The sequence below is a fragment of the Rhododendron vialii genome, chromosome 1a (genome assembly GCF_030253575.1).
Source record: "Rhododendron vialii isolate Sample 1 chromosome 1a, ASM3025357v1".
Lineage (NCBI taxonomy): Eukaryota > Viridiplantae > Streptophyta > Magnoliopsida > Ericales > Ericaceae > Rhododendron > Rhododendron vialii.
This window is the reverse complement of record NC_080557.1, coordinates 47954253-47968469: the sequence shown is the minus strand read 5'-3', so window position 1 is coordinate 47968469 and position 14217 is coordinate 47954253. Positions and strand designations below refer to the sequence as shown.

At 36.3% G+C, this 14217-nt stretch overlaps 1 protein-coding gene across 3 annotated transcripts; it reads left to right on the top strand.

The window, feature by feature from the left end:
* The first annotated feature begins 5997 nt into the window (after positions 1 to 5997).
* On the top strand, positions 5998 to 13859 carry LOC131322399 (cullin-1). Of its 3 annotated transcripts, XR_009198824.1 has the most exons (21): positions 5998 to 6170; positions 7255 to 7418; positions 7602 to 7701; positions 8318 to 8503; positions 8674 to 8721; positions 8797 to 9000; positions 9086 to 9163; positions 9751 to 9840; positions 9932 to 10012; positions 10137 to 10196; positions 11268 to 11297; positions 11384 to 11470; positions 11548 to 11697; positions 11798 to 11853; positions 11980 to 12100; positions 12209 to 12370; positions 12503 to 12646; positions 12728 to 12946; positions 13065 to 13232; positions 13418 to 13664; positions 13761 to 13859. XR_009198824.1 is itself a non-coding variant. In XM_058353719.1 (20 exons), the coding sequence occupies exons 2-20, from the start codon at positions 7279 to 7281 to the stop codon at positions 13517 to 13519; spliced, it is 2226 nt and encodes a 741-aa protein (XP_058209702.1). In that variant the 5' UTR covers positions 5998 to 6170; positions 7255 to 7278; the 3' UTR covers positions 13520 to 13859. The 3 variants fall into 3 exon arrangements, 2 of the variants coding, with proteins under 2 accessions (XP_058209702.1, XP_058209714.1); XM_058353719.1 differs by having other exon boundaries at positions 13418 to 13859; XM_058353731.1 differs by having other exon boundaries at positions 5998 to 6220; positions 13418 to 13859.
* The last annotated feature ends 358 nt before the right edge of the window (positions 13860 to 14217 follow it).

Sequence of the window (14217 nt, the reverse complement as noted above, 5' to 3'; positions counted from 1 at the left end):
CTAGATAAGATAAGATTTGCTCTAGATTTTGTTAGATAATAATAATAAGATATTATAAAACAGGACGATTTTCTATTAAAATGTCTATTCATACAAACAGAGCACCATCTACAATCGTTCGATCTTACTTTCTATTAACTTTGTAGCTGTCGGATCGAATGAATATTTCCCAATGTATAAATCTACAATGTCTATTCATACAAACAGAGCACCCTCTACAACCGTTCGATCACACTTCCTATTAACTTTGTAGCCGTCGGATCAAATAAATATTTCCTAATGTATAAATCTACAATAATGTAAATGTTTTTCAAACTTCCGAATTATGTACACTGCTATAATCTGCCAAATTTGTATATTCCAGAAAGACATGATTGTATAATCCTAATGCTAATTGTATAATCAACCAATTTTCAGGAAAGGCATGATTGTTTAATCAGCCAATATTGTATAATCCTAATCCTAATCTTAATGCTATATTCCGGAAATTAATTCAATCATGTCTTTCTTTTATTGATTAATCCTAATCTCAACTCTCTTTTTTATTGACTAATAATATTCCGGAAATTAGTGACTAATCCTAATGCTATAATCCAAAATTTGAAATAAAAATAATGAAATCTATATAATATGACAAGAAAGTTTTCTACAAAATCCTGATATCCTGATTTGTTGTGAGGGTATAAAAAAAAAACTTAATTTATCCCTCGGTTAAATTAAGACTTGCCGTTGATTGACTTAAAGATCTGATTGCCGTTGATTGACTTAAAGATCCGATTGCCTATTGAAATGATTTTCGATTGTAATGACTTACTTTTTTTCTATCCAATTTACCTATTGCCGATTGTAATGATTTTCGAAATTTCCAAAATTGCCGATTGTAGTTGATTGTAATGATTTCCGAAATTGCCGAAATTGCCGATTGTAGTTGATTTGGGTGTAATTAAAGACTTGATTGTAAAGACTTCTTGTTGATTGGGTGAGTATTTCCAAAATACAAATGGGTGATTTATGAATTTACCGTTGATTGGGTGAGTGCTATAATGGAAATACAAATCGGGTAAGGCAAATTTGCCGTTGATTGAACAATACAAATTGGGTGAAACAAATTTATCTCCCTCTCTCCCCCTAATCGTTTCTCTTTCTCTCTCTCTTCCTAAACGTTTCTCCCTGACTCTCGCCCTTTCTCCAATTCTCTCACCACAGGTATGATTTTTTACTTCGTTTTTTTCCAGTTCTTCATGTTTTTTCTTATCTCCCTCTCTCTCCAATCGTTTCTCTTTCTCTCTCTCTCTCTCTCCCTAAACGTTTTCTTTCCAGTTCTCTTTTCTGTCTCACTGACTATCGCCCTCTCTCCAATTCTCTCACCACAGGTATGGCTCTTTACTTCATTTTTTTCCAGTTTCTTCATTTTTTTTTCCCCAGTTCAATTTGTTAAGTTCAACTCCAAAAAAATTCGATTACGCTCGGTTCAAATTGGAGTGATGGCTGTACTGAGTATAATGTTTGAATCTTTTTTTTTTTTTAGAACATACAAGGAGCGAGAGGGTTTCAATTCGAGCAATCCAAAAGTGCATTGGTAATGAAGAAGTTCATTCTATAGGATTGAATGAAGAAGTTTTTTTTTTTTACCCTCATTTGGTTATGAAATTCTACGATTTTCAAGTTATTTGCCGTCATCAAAATCGTGCATAGCACGGGTCTTATGAGATTCCCAAATGGGATAATCAGTAACACAATTGAACAAAAATGTCTATTCATACATTACTCAAACTATTGGTACATCAGTGTTTTTTTTTTATCAAGATTTATGCGTTCGAGTTTGCTCTATGTGTCTTAGTTGGTCTCTTTCAAGCAAAGTAGTTTTGTGATTGATCTCGTTTAACGGATAGGCTCACTTATAAAAAACTTTTAAAAAAAGAAGATTTACAGCTAATCATTTCATTCTTAATTTATGGAATTTCTAATAGAAAGATGGTTAGTTTGTTCTTAGAGGCATTCAACGGAGAGATCATGTGCAACCAAAGTGAGTGTGATTTACATAACTTTTCTATGATTTTACTTTCTTACGTATCCAAAAAAAATTCATGGATTTCTGTGGTTTTAGACGTCGTTTACAGATTTGCTAAGGTTCTTCTGGGCACACCAAACATCAACCAAGGTAATGGTATGAACTTAATCTATTGTAATGTTTGCTCACGCGATGTGTGATTTTTCTCTAATCTTAATTTGATTTTTGCCTAATCTTAATTTGGTACAAGTTTTTGTTAACTGGGAACGGGCTTTCTCTATTATCTATTGACAGATATCAATGTTTGGATTGCCCTAATCATAATCGCTTTTTGGGGACACATCGTAGGCAAGAAAAATGGTATACAACCATATATTTTTGTCATTTTATCATTATTGATTTTTTTACCTACCCAAAATCAATATAGATTTTTTGTTTGCATTGATGTTTGGATGGCGTTTTTTATTTTATCAAAGTTTTATGCATTTGAGTTTGTGCATACAGAAGTTAGAAATTGAAAAATTATTTGCTCTTCACTTGCTGATTCAAGTTAAACAGGTCAATAAGTTTGTTTGGGTTATTATTTTCCGCAAAGTTGAATTCATTGGGTAGGGGTTGATATATTTGGTTGAATGTCCAGTATTTGTTTGAATCGTTCAAGCCGTGTCTTCAGACACAAGCATCCACTAGTTATTAGATATGTTAGGACATTCTAGATGTTCTAGCCCACAAGTATAAATAGGCTCCCATATTACTTCACCAACACACACTACACTTGCACATATACATAGCACTCATCTAAGGAAAAGGAGGAAAGAAAAGAGAGAAAGAAGGAAAGAAAGGGAAGCGAGGAAATCAGGAGAGGAGGAGAAGGAAAAAATAAAATAAAAGACCTAGTACAATACGGTAAATTACGGATGCAAAACGGTGAGTAACGAATTTACTCTAGTTACATAATATTCTTTCAAAATTGTTTTGTGAATATTTTTGTTGTTTTTAAAATGTTATGTTCTATATAAATTTTGCAAAACGGATTTAAAAACAAGCATGAGATTAATCTAAAAAGCAAAAGTGAATTGAACCTATTGATGTGATATCTGGGCAAAGAGCTCTGATGAGCTATGTGTAACTTGGCGCCTATCGATTGTGGATAAAGATACGTCCGGGTATCCATTGGATTTGATCATTTCCTTTGTTTTGCGCATGCTGGGGTCGTTCCCCGGGCTACCGAATATACTGCCCATGATGGATCTCTTTCGGTTTAATAGTTTTAAGCTTGAAAACTGTCGTTGGATTCTGAATTTTATGATATGCATATTTGAAACTTGCGTTGTTGAAAGTATATAATTATTGAGTTTGGAAACTCATATTGCTCGTTGAAAGGTTCATGATTGTACCATGTTTTATTTGATTATTCTCATGCGATTATGTAACCTTTGTATATCGTAATTCTCACTGAAATGGTTTTGTGGCCACCCATTTCAGATCACAACGAGTTAAGGTGGCTCTTTCAATGATGGTGATTTTTATTGATGTGACTATCAGACATTAGACAATGGGATTCAAATTGTTCTATAGTGATGGTTTTGGCAATTTGGAACTCGTGTTATGAGAGATTTAATAGTGCCAAGATTTGGATCCATAATTGTAGTCACTTAAACAGTTAAACGCCATTGGCGAAGTTTGTATTCGGTATGCACGATAGCCAGCTCTGAATGTATTTTAATAAATTCACACTTCTACTTATAAAATTTTAAATATATTATAAAGATTTTTTTTTTTGTAATTGGGGGTTTAAAAGGCCTTGGGTGATTTCATTTCACTGGCCGGTCATGTACCCTCTAGGTTGGGTCGTGACACATATACTCACATCTTTTGGTGGATCCCACACACACTGGAGGTGTAGTGTGTTTGAGCTCCAATGTGATTGTAAATGAATTTGTGTAAGTATTTGTGGTTGTAGAATGATTGAAAGGAAAACTCTTCGACCACAAAAACATTTACACAACACAAATGTACAAACACTCCAAATGTGTTTGTGGTTCTAGCATATTTGTTAGCCAAAATTAGGGGTGCATATGGTTGCGATTGGTGCAGTTCTCTTGAAATTCAGTAATCAGACCATTTTAAACCATTTTGATACTTTGTTGAGTTTGTTTGATCGTTTGAGTATTAGTTGTCTTTTTTTTTTTTCTAGCACTATATCTCCTTTTTGAGATTGTTAGGAAAATATGTGTTGCCTAGATTGGAAAAAAAGAAGAAGACATAATCGCCTTGTATTTTTCTCGTTTTGCATCAGTTAGATAATTAGTTTTATTTTATCAAATTTTTTTTAATGAATTTCGTTATGTAAGTGTCGTTGAACTTGTATCTGAACATCTTACTTTTTTTTTTTTTTCCAGCAAATAATAAGTTTCCATACTATTAAAAATGATACAAAAGAGAATTCTACATTGATACATTAGGGAACATCATGTACAAAGAAAATATTTCACTTATTACTATATCTCACCTCACTTATTAATAAACAAATATAAAATAAAACTAACATGAGCTTAAAAGTCAAAACAATTACTACAACTCTACGGCCTCGTTTTCGAAAGGAAAATAAGTAATTATTTTTTAAGAAGATAATTTTTTTAAAAAGGCAATTTCAAGCTCAAAAATTATGTGCTTACGCAAATAATTTTTCTATCAATATGAATTTTGTTTGATAGATCTCATTGAAATCTTTTATACGGTGCAAAAAAAAATGAAAATTTATTTTTCATTTACATTATTTTTGAGTTTGAAAATGTAAAATAAATACTTATTTTTTGAGAAGGTGTTCTGGAACGGGGCCTAGGTCTCTAATACAGCTTTTGCAGGTATTAGGGATGAAAATTTTAACCGAAAAACCGACCGAACGGAACGAATTTTGCTTAATTTGGTCGGTTTTTGTTTTAAGTCGGTTCGGTTTTGATTTTTTGAAATTTTTTTAAGTCGGTTCGATTTCGGTTTTATAGAAATACTAACCGAACAAAACCGAACCGAACCGAAAATAATGATTGAATGTGTGATTATGGGTTAAAGTTGTAACTTGGGCTTATTTAATTGCATTATGGTTTGGGCTTTTTTATGTAACTCATTATTCTTGTTTATTGGGCTGAAAAAAAAGCGACTGGCCCATTACTTGGAAACCGACCGAATCGAACCGAATGAAACTAAGCCGAACCGATCGGTTTTTGAACCGAATTGGTTGGTGTCGGTTTGGAAAAAAGGAAAATCGAATGATTCGGTTCGGTGGTAAGATTGGAAAAAAAACTGACCGAACCGAACTGAACCGAACCGATTTCATCCCTAGCAGGTATTAATTCAATTTGGAGCCAATTTGGAGGATACCCGACTTAAAATAAAATAAAATTGGTGGAAACATTTTTCAATTGTTGGTTGTCAAAAGGGACCGGAGATGGTAGCGATGATGACGTGGCCGAAACAACCTAATAAGCAAGAAAGTCAGATTTATCCACAATAATAATAATACAGTAATACTTTCTCAAAATTAAAGACCCCTTTAGCTTATAGAATTGTTAAAATTGTGACCTCCTCAATAAAATTACTGCTTTGGTGATGTTAGCCAATAAAAAGTCTCCACCCAAGACCAATCGAAGAGCAGCTTTGAAAAAAGTGAAATTATACGATAGTCTGTAAGTATCATTACGTGGTACTTTAAATAATTTTAGAGTCACACACATTTGTAGGATTTATCACTAAGTATATGAACTTTACATAAACGTGTAGTTCTAAAGTAGTCCGGAGTACCACGTGGCGGTACTTCTGATCCAAATTGATACAATTCATGACATCATATTTACATGAATTGTCCAGATTCACCGGATGTTGACCAATAGAAGATTTTTCAAATATTTCTTGGAGTACAGAATTTTTGTCACGTCAGCAGAAAAGAAAACAACCAACACCTCGTGTTAAAACCAAAAAACAAATTAAAATTTTCCAGATTTCTGTTGAAACCATAAAATTCATTCCCCGCCACTCCCGTCTCTCCAGGTTTAGGGCTTCGATGCGGCCCTAACGATCTCAGCTCTTCCGCATGCTTTCACCACCCACAGATTGATCATCGACTTCCATCGGATTCTTTCGAACCCGTTTCAACGCGCCGGTAATCTTATAATCCCAAGATTGATTCATATGGTTTAACCACTGTTTCAGGTTATTCTCCCGTAATCAATCTAAATAATTTATTCTCGTAGTTTAGACCCGAATCGTACGGCTCGATATTGTCTTCCATGTCGTGAGAGATATCTCTATGCTGATATCTCGAAATAGTTTTCTGATATTGTTGTAGTTATCCTTGTCAGTCGCATGCGGATTAATGGTTCATGGCTCATTCTCATGCGTTCTAGGGCTTCGGTGTTAGATTTCGTTATGCGCTTATATATATTTTTCATTTATGGTAATTGATATTTTGGTTGATGGTTGTTCAATTGGACTGGTATAGCTTTAGACTCGTGCGGGGGTACGTATGAAAGTTTTTATACGTGTTTGCCAGTGCAGTAAGTTATTAAACATGAAAATGTGTTGAAATGAGAATTCTGTTTGGGACGGTGTGAGTTTGGGTTTGACACTAGTAGAGATGTTTGCGTTGTAAATATGGCGAAAGAAGCTTTACTAGAGCAAGTCCACCAGTGGTGCCAAAATGGCATTGCTAAAGTCATTTTTTGGCTTGCGATAGTTTCAAAAAGTATAAAAAAAGAAGGCAGAGTTTCAGCACAATCTCAAGTCAAGATCATTAAATTAAATTCACTGCAAATCAATTGGCTTGCATTAAGTGGGAGAAATGACAATGCCGTCTTTTGGCACCAAAATTGCCATATCTTGGCATCAACAAATGGCAATGAGTGGAATTGGATTTTGCCAAAAAATATGTCAAATTATGGCAATAGCGAGACAAATAACTCTGGGTGCACTTGCTCTTAGTCGTTTTATATTGGTCATTGGTGGCAGTTGTATATGTGCTTGCAATATGTCGTTGGGAGTGGACATAGTTTGGTGAAGAACTAGATATACATCGATGTGCTCTTTACCACATTTTCCGCCTTCCACAAGATGAAATAAGGGACAACGAAATATACAAATGTGTTGTTGTTTGGGCATATTACGGAGGACCTCTTACCATGTTTTTCATATAGATATTCAGCAAAGTTTGATGGGATTGTGATGTATCCATTTATTTTATTTGACAGATAGCTTGAGTAATTGGTGCTAATATGACGATGAACCAACGCAAGATTATTGAGTTGGAGGAAGGTTGGGATTTCATGCAAAATGGCATCACAAAGTTGAAGAGAATTTTAGAAGGGCTACCTGAGCCACAGTTCAGCTCCGAAGAGTACATGATGCTCTACACGTATCCCTTATCAGCAAATTAATGTTTTGACCTTACATTTTTTCTTACCAAGGAAAAGGAAAAGAAATGAAAAATAATGAAAGAAAGAATGAAAGGACTACCACGAAAGAATTAGAGTGGAAGGGAAATGAATTATCTATTTATTGTCTGTGTTGGGTTATTTCTCCTTAACTTTTATTGCAGTACTATTTATAACATGTGCACCCAAAAGCCACCTAATGATTACTCTCAACAGCTATATGAGAAGTATAAAGAGGCTTTTGAAGAATACATCAGTTCATCGGTGAGGAAATGTTTGCTCATGTGAAGGTTACTTGTGGAAATTGTTAAGCATTTGTTTCCAGGATGGATGTTAAAGCGTTTGTGTCTGACACATTTAGTGCTAGAATAAGTTCTCTTCACTCGACGATGCAACACTCCGATGCAGTCCTGTAGTGGTGTGTTTAGGGTGCTCCTGTCTGTTACAGTTCGACAAATCTCAAAAATTTAGACTACTGCTGGAGTTCCTTTGCTCTTTCCTTTATGGAACCACTATTCTGTGAAAGGACATCTGTATGCTGTTGCATTTAGGAGGTTAAAGGTTAACTGTGCTTGTTTACTTGTCCAGCCTCCGGATATCCCCCTTCTGAAAACAACCCCTGTACACTCTTTTTTCCTATTGGGATTTCTGCACCTTTCAGCTGTTTTTTTTTTTCCCTCTTTCTATACAGGTCTATAGATTAGTGCTGAATTCTTTTTCTTTGCTGTGTTACTTGACTTCCATCCCACCCTGGCAAAAATGAAAAAGTTTGCGGAGGAAGTCATGCCTCATATCTACTTGATTCTCTGCAGTTCTTTGTCCTTTTTTTGTGTATGTCATTTGTTATTCAAACTTGTCTGTACTTTATTTCCTTTTTTAGGTGTTACCGTCCTTGAGGGAGAAGCATGATGAGTTTATGTTGAGAGAGCTCGTGAAAAGATGGCCAAATCATAAAGTCATGGTCAGGTGGCTTTCGCGTTTTTTCCATTATCTCGATCGCTACTTTATTGCGAGGAGGTCACTTCCTGCACTCAATGAAGTTGGGCTCACTTGCTTCCGCGACCTGGTTTGTTATGAGTTGATATTTATGTTATAGTTTCTTATGTTGTTGTGAATTGTAAATCTGTAACTGCAGTGGCTACATTCAGTTGAAGCTGTTGCTACTGCCTTAGTGCTGCTTTCCTGATGATACACTAGATTCATTCTTGGCTTAAATGGCAATTTTATGAATTTCAGGTTTACCAAGAGTTGAAGGGTAAAGTCCGAGATGCTGTCATTGCACTTGTAAGTTTATTCCTTCAAGCAAGCATAGTTCTTTCCCCTGTAAGACATTGAGGTATTTAAATGCTTCTGGACCAGATTGACCAAGAACGTGAAGGGGAACAAATTGACCGAGCTTTATTGAAGAATGTTCTGGATTTATTTGTTGAAATCGGAATGGGACAAATGGTGGATTATGAAAACGACTTTGAGGATGACATGCTTAAGGATTCTGCCTCTTATTATTCTCGGAAAGCGTCAAATTGGATTGTTGAAGATTCTTGTCCTGATTATATGTTGAAGGTAAAAAAGATCTTCTAGTGCAATAGTTCAGTATGCAATTTTATGATCAACGCAGATGGAATCTGATACCCTGTGGAAACAATAGGCTGAACAATGCTTGAAAAAGGAGAGGGATAGAGTGTCCCATTATCTGCACTCAAGCAGCGAGCAAAAGCTAGTGGAGGTTAGTTAGATTTCTAAATTTGCATTAATTGCTACATGGTAGATGTTCATGCCACGGTGATCATTCACTTCCTTCATGTGAGCATGGATATTGTTCAGACAATATGTGTAATTTGGCACTGATAAGAGAAGATATAGATAATATTGGTACTTTGGTACATTTGATTGTGGTTTAAGCTTGCATATGATGATGTTTTGGAATAAATGCCTAGTATTGTTCATTGCTCCATAAACTATTGAACTCCATATTGAGTGTGTCTCCTTTCTTCTTATGTTAAATGTCCATCAAAATTGCTTCTACTTGATTTTGAATTTTAACTGCATCAATAAATATGTTGAGTCGGACTTTTTGATTCAGAAAGAGCAAGGGTCCATGGCTGTTAATTGGTATAAATTATAAACATAATTACCCTTTAGCTTTCAAAGGAAAACTTAAACTGTTGCAATATTCTGTTTTGGGCATTATTTGTAATGGATATCTTAGTCAATACTTCCACCCGTGCCCTCGTCTCTTTCTTTCTTTGAGTTCGTGTTGTCAATATTTCGGATCATTTGTTAATGGTTGATTGGAGATCTTCCTCGTTGCAGAAAGTGCAAAATGAATTGTTGGTGGTATACAGCACCCAACTGCTTGAGAAGGAGCATTCTGGATGCCGTGTTTTGCTTAGAGATGACAAGGTATTATTTTGAGTAGCTTTATTTCGTTTTTTTAGCAAAGTTAAGCAAAACTGCTTCGAATAAAGCTAAATGAGGCTAGTGACATCTCCAGGTGGAGGACCTCTCTCGGATGTATAGGCTATTCCATAAAATTCCTAAAGGCTTGGAACCAATAGCTAATATATTTAAGCAGGTATGCCTTTAATTTTTCTTTTTCTCTTTAATTTCATTTTTAGCATTATTTGTGGAGCAAAAGGAACCCCAGGCCGTTGTCTTCATATTTTTTCCTCACACTAAGTGTTGGATTCCTGATGCAGCATATCACTGCTGAAGGTACAGCCTTGGTCCAACAGGCTGAAGATGCGGCAGGTAACAAGGTCAGTATCTGGTATTCTGAGAGTAAGAATTCATTTTTTTAAGTGTCATATAAAGCAAATGTTTCTGTTAGATACAAGTTGGTAAACATCCTTTGGACTTGGTCCTCTTATACTGGTTGACAGAAGTTACAGAACTATTATGTTCACCTTGCGTTGATTGTAAGATTGAGGACCAACTCCGAAAGAACTAGCAAGCTTTAAGAGGAGTTGATGATTTGATTGAGGTTATGAACTCATGATACCCTTCAGAGTTTCATAAATAGGCATAATTTTTGTAAGTTAGTTAAATTGAAAGGAACCTTGTATTTGAGGTGGCTTCTAGTGACCAACATGTCACCTAAGTGCCGATGTGCCGTTATTGTGACTCCATGTAAGGCCAAAATATGATGAAGAAGTAGAGTTACACAATCCTTGTGGTACAATCAAGACTGAGGACGGGCACAGTTGAGTTTGGTGCCACTGCTTTCAGATTTTGGTCGATTGCTTTTCTCCTATTTCCTTACCTCTCAGGGCTTCATTTTGAGCCCCATAGCTCATGAAATTCAGGCCTTGCTTTGTAAGAATTGCATAAATTAGACTGAGAATATGAATTTTCGTCTAGCTTTAGCCTTGATCCAGGTGTTACTAGGAACTGCTTTCTTTGTGGTTGTTAACTTTTAATCTATGATATCAGCTTTCTCTCCATTACTTTGGCCTCCATTTCCATTCTCACGTTTCTCTCTTGCTTTTTTCTCATCTCTCTTATTGCTTATTGGTCTTGCACATTTGCAGTGTGTTATCCCATGTGGCGGATTTAAGTGTTACTTTAGCTTTTGCTGTACTTCTCAATTCATTTTTGTCAACCTTATGTTTTGTGGCTTGTTGGTTTAATTGTATTTGTGTGGACCCTTTGAGTAAACGGAATGAAATCTTACCTGCCCCTCCCCCCCAACCCCAAAACAAAAAGAACGTAGAGAAAGGTAAAACAAAAGAAAGGTAGATGTAATAAGTAGCTAGTGAATAATGCCTTGTATTCTTAAGGGCTGCTCCTATGGGTTGTATGTTCAATTGCTAACGAGTATTGCTCCACAGGCAGAGAGTGCAGTTGGTTCGCTGGAGCAGGTAATTCTTGAACAGGATGCACATTTAGTATCTAATGGAATTGCCATTAGGAAACATAGAAACTGATTTGATTCTCTCTTGTTCAGGTGTTTGTCAGAAAAGTTATCGAGCTACATGACAAATACATGGCATATGTGAATGACTGTTTCGCAAACCACTCTCTCTTTCACAAGGTTTGTGTTGGAGATACTTTTTTTTTTTGTCTTTTTCTCTTTTCCCTCCTAAAGTCCATCTTTTGGTTCTTCCCTAGGCCCTTAAAGAGGCTTTTGAGGTATTCTGCAACAAAAATGTTTCTGGATGCTCGAGTGCAGAGCTGCTGGCTTCATTTTGTGATAATATCCTTAAGAAGGGTGGGGTGGAAAAATTGAGCGACGAAGCTATTGAGGACACATTGGATAAGGTAGCTTCCTTTAATTTTTTTTATCACGCTATATTTCACTTTGTTGAATCTATTCACTTAACATGGTATTCTTTAACCTGAGCCTTCTATATTTCTGCAGGTGGTGAAGTTGCTTGCTTACATCAGTGATAAAGACCTTTTTGCTGAATTCTACAGGTAGGCTGTTTGCTTTCTTTGTATGTTTCAACTTTGTCAAGAATAGGGATTTTATTCTCTTTCCCTTCCCTTCTTCCTTTGCTGAGGAGACGGTTTAGTACCTAATTCATCTTTAACTGGTGACAGGAAAAAGCTTTCTCGACGTCTTCTTTTTGACAAGAGTGCTAATGACGATCATGAGAGACTTATCTTGACAAAGCTGAAGCAACAATGTGGTGGGCAGTTCACGTCAAAGATGGAGGGAATGGTGAGCTGATTAGGATTGTTGGGCTACAATGTCATTCTTTTGGCCCTTTCTAATCTTTCAACGCAACAAATAGAGCATTAATTAACATTTCATGGTTTTGTCTTCCAGGTCACTGATTTGACATTGGCGAAAGAAAATCAGAACCATTTTGAGGAGTATCTTGGCAATAACCCTAATGCGAATCCAGGGATTGATTTGACTGTTACTGTCCTTACTACCGGATTCTGGCCAAGTTATAAATCCTCTGATCTAAGTCTCCCTGTAGAGATGGTAGGATTTACTGGTGTTTTTCATGAGGCCAGATTTTTTTTGATCACACAAGTGTCACTCTTTTTTAGCTGATAGTTTTGTTTTCCTGCTAGGAAAGATATGTTTATGTAACCCCTAACTTCCCTCCTCCAGGTTAAGTGTGTTGAGGTTTTCAAGGAATTTTATCAAACAAAAACAAAACATAGAAGGCTTTCCTGGATTTACTCATTAGGTACCTGCAACATTAACGGCAAGTTTGAGCAAAAAACTATAGAGCTGATTGTGGGAACTTATCAGGTAATTCCTATTTTGAGACTGTGCTCCAACTTGTATAATGCCGGGATTTGATTTTTCCTTTGCACTCTACATGGTTTTCAGGCAGCGGCTCTTCTTCTGTTCAATGCTTCAGATAGATTGAGTTATTCCGATATCAAGACCCAGTTAAATTTGGCGGATGATGATTTAGTTAGATTGCTCCAGTCTCTGTCATGTGCCAAGTACAAAATTCTTACTAAGGAACCAAACTCTAGAACGGTCACTCCTAGTGATTTTTTTGAGTTCAATCCTAAGTTTACTGACAGAATGCGGAGGATCAGGGTTAGAGATGCTCTCTCTCTCTCTCTCTCTCTCTCTCTCTCTCTCTCTCCCTCTCTCTCTCATTTGTACTGTTAGTGGAGTTATTTTAGAGGATTCTAACCGTTCTATTGTCCATCAGATTCCTCTCCCACCTGTGGATGAAAGGAAGAGGGTTGTTGAAGATGTTGACAAGGATAGACGTTATGCTATTGATGCCTCAATTGTGCGCATAATGAAGAGTCGCAAAGTCTTGGGTCATCAACAACTAGTCATGGAATGCGTCGAGCAGTTAAGCCGCATGTTCAAGGTAAAGTAGCATCTATAAAAATGTGAAGTATTATTAGCCACTTAGCGAACTTCTAAATGGGAAGGATGGGAAACTCTTTAAACACGAAATATGGGATATGAGTGAGTTGCTAATCATCACGTTATTTTCTATATAATTCTGGTCTAAGATATTCTCGTTATGGGCAAAATATTGTGCTTGTGCAGCCTGATTTTAAAGCAATTAAGAAGCGGATTGAAGATCTGATTACGCGGGACTACTTGGAAAGAGACAAAGATAACCCAAACTTATTCCGTTACTTGGCCTAGTTCCACGAATTGGTCAACAACCGTGCTATAACCGGGCTGCTGTCAGGAAGCGAGTGATTGAATATATACTGAACTTGTATTACAAATTGCCATTCCCATTTAGCTAGCTGCTTCCATTCGTTATAATCTGCAGTTAAGAAAAAGGGTAATTCCTTTTTTCCTCTCTCCTTTTGCTTGGTGTCCTCTTCAATATTGTTAGTTCTGTGCAGTTCATGTGTGACCGCTTTTTTCTTGGTATTAGGAGGAATTGTATTACTCATTCTCGCCTTTCTGGGAAAAGAAATACATTGCATTCTGCTTCGCAAAGAGAGAAACAACAAAGGATTCCAGGAGTTAGAAATTTGGCAGTTTCTTAAGCATTCCGTTTTTTCGTATATCGAGCTTGCATCATTTGACACTGGAAAATGAATCATCTTATTTTAGCATCTGCCATGTAAAGCGACTGCGGTGAACTCGGAACATCTTATTTGGTTCAGTGTTTTGGACACCCAAGACCAAAACCAATCATTTTTTGGAACTGAACCAAATATACCCGACTATATGCGGGTTGGATCAGGGGTTCCACTTATGACTATTCCAATCATTCTTTGGAACTGAACCAAATATACCCGACTATACGCGGGTTGGATCTGGGGTTCCCACTTATCACATATTAAGTATTAACACCTGTGTACATGATTTTTGGGGAATCTAAGATT

Excerpts from the sequence above, each read along its gene's own strand:
- LOC131322399 (XM_058353719.1), top strand. The coding sequence starts at position 7,279 with ATGACGATGAACCAACGCAAGATTATTGAGTTGGAGGAAGGTTGGGAT. Across the intron at positions 9,001-9,085 it reads GTCCTGATTATATGTTGAAG|GCTGAACAATGCTTGAAAAA; the intron begins GTAAAAAAGATC and ends TGGAAACAATAG. Across the intron at positions 12,101-12,208 it reads CGTCAAAGATGGAGGGAATG|GTCACTGATTTGACATTGGC; the intron begins GTGAGCTGATTA and ends TTTGTCTTCCAG.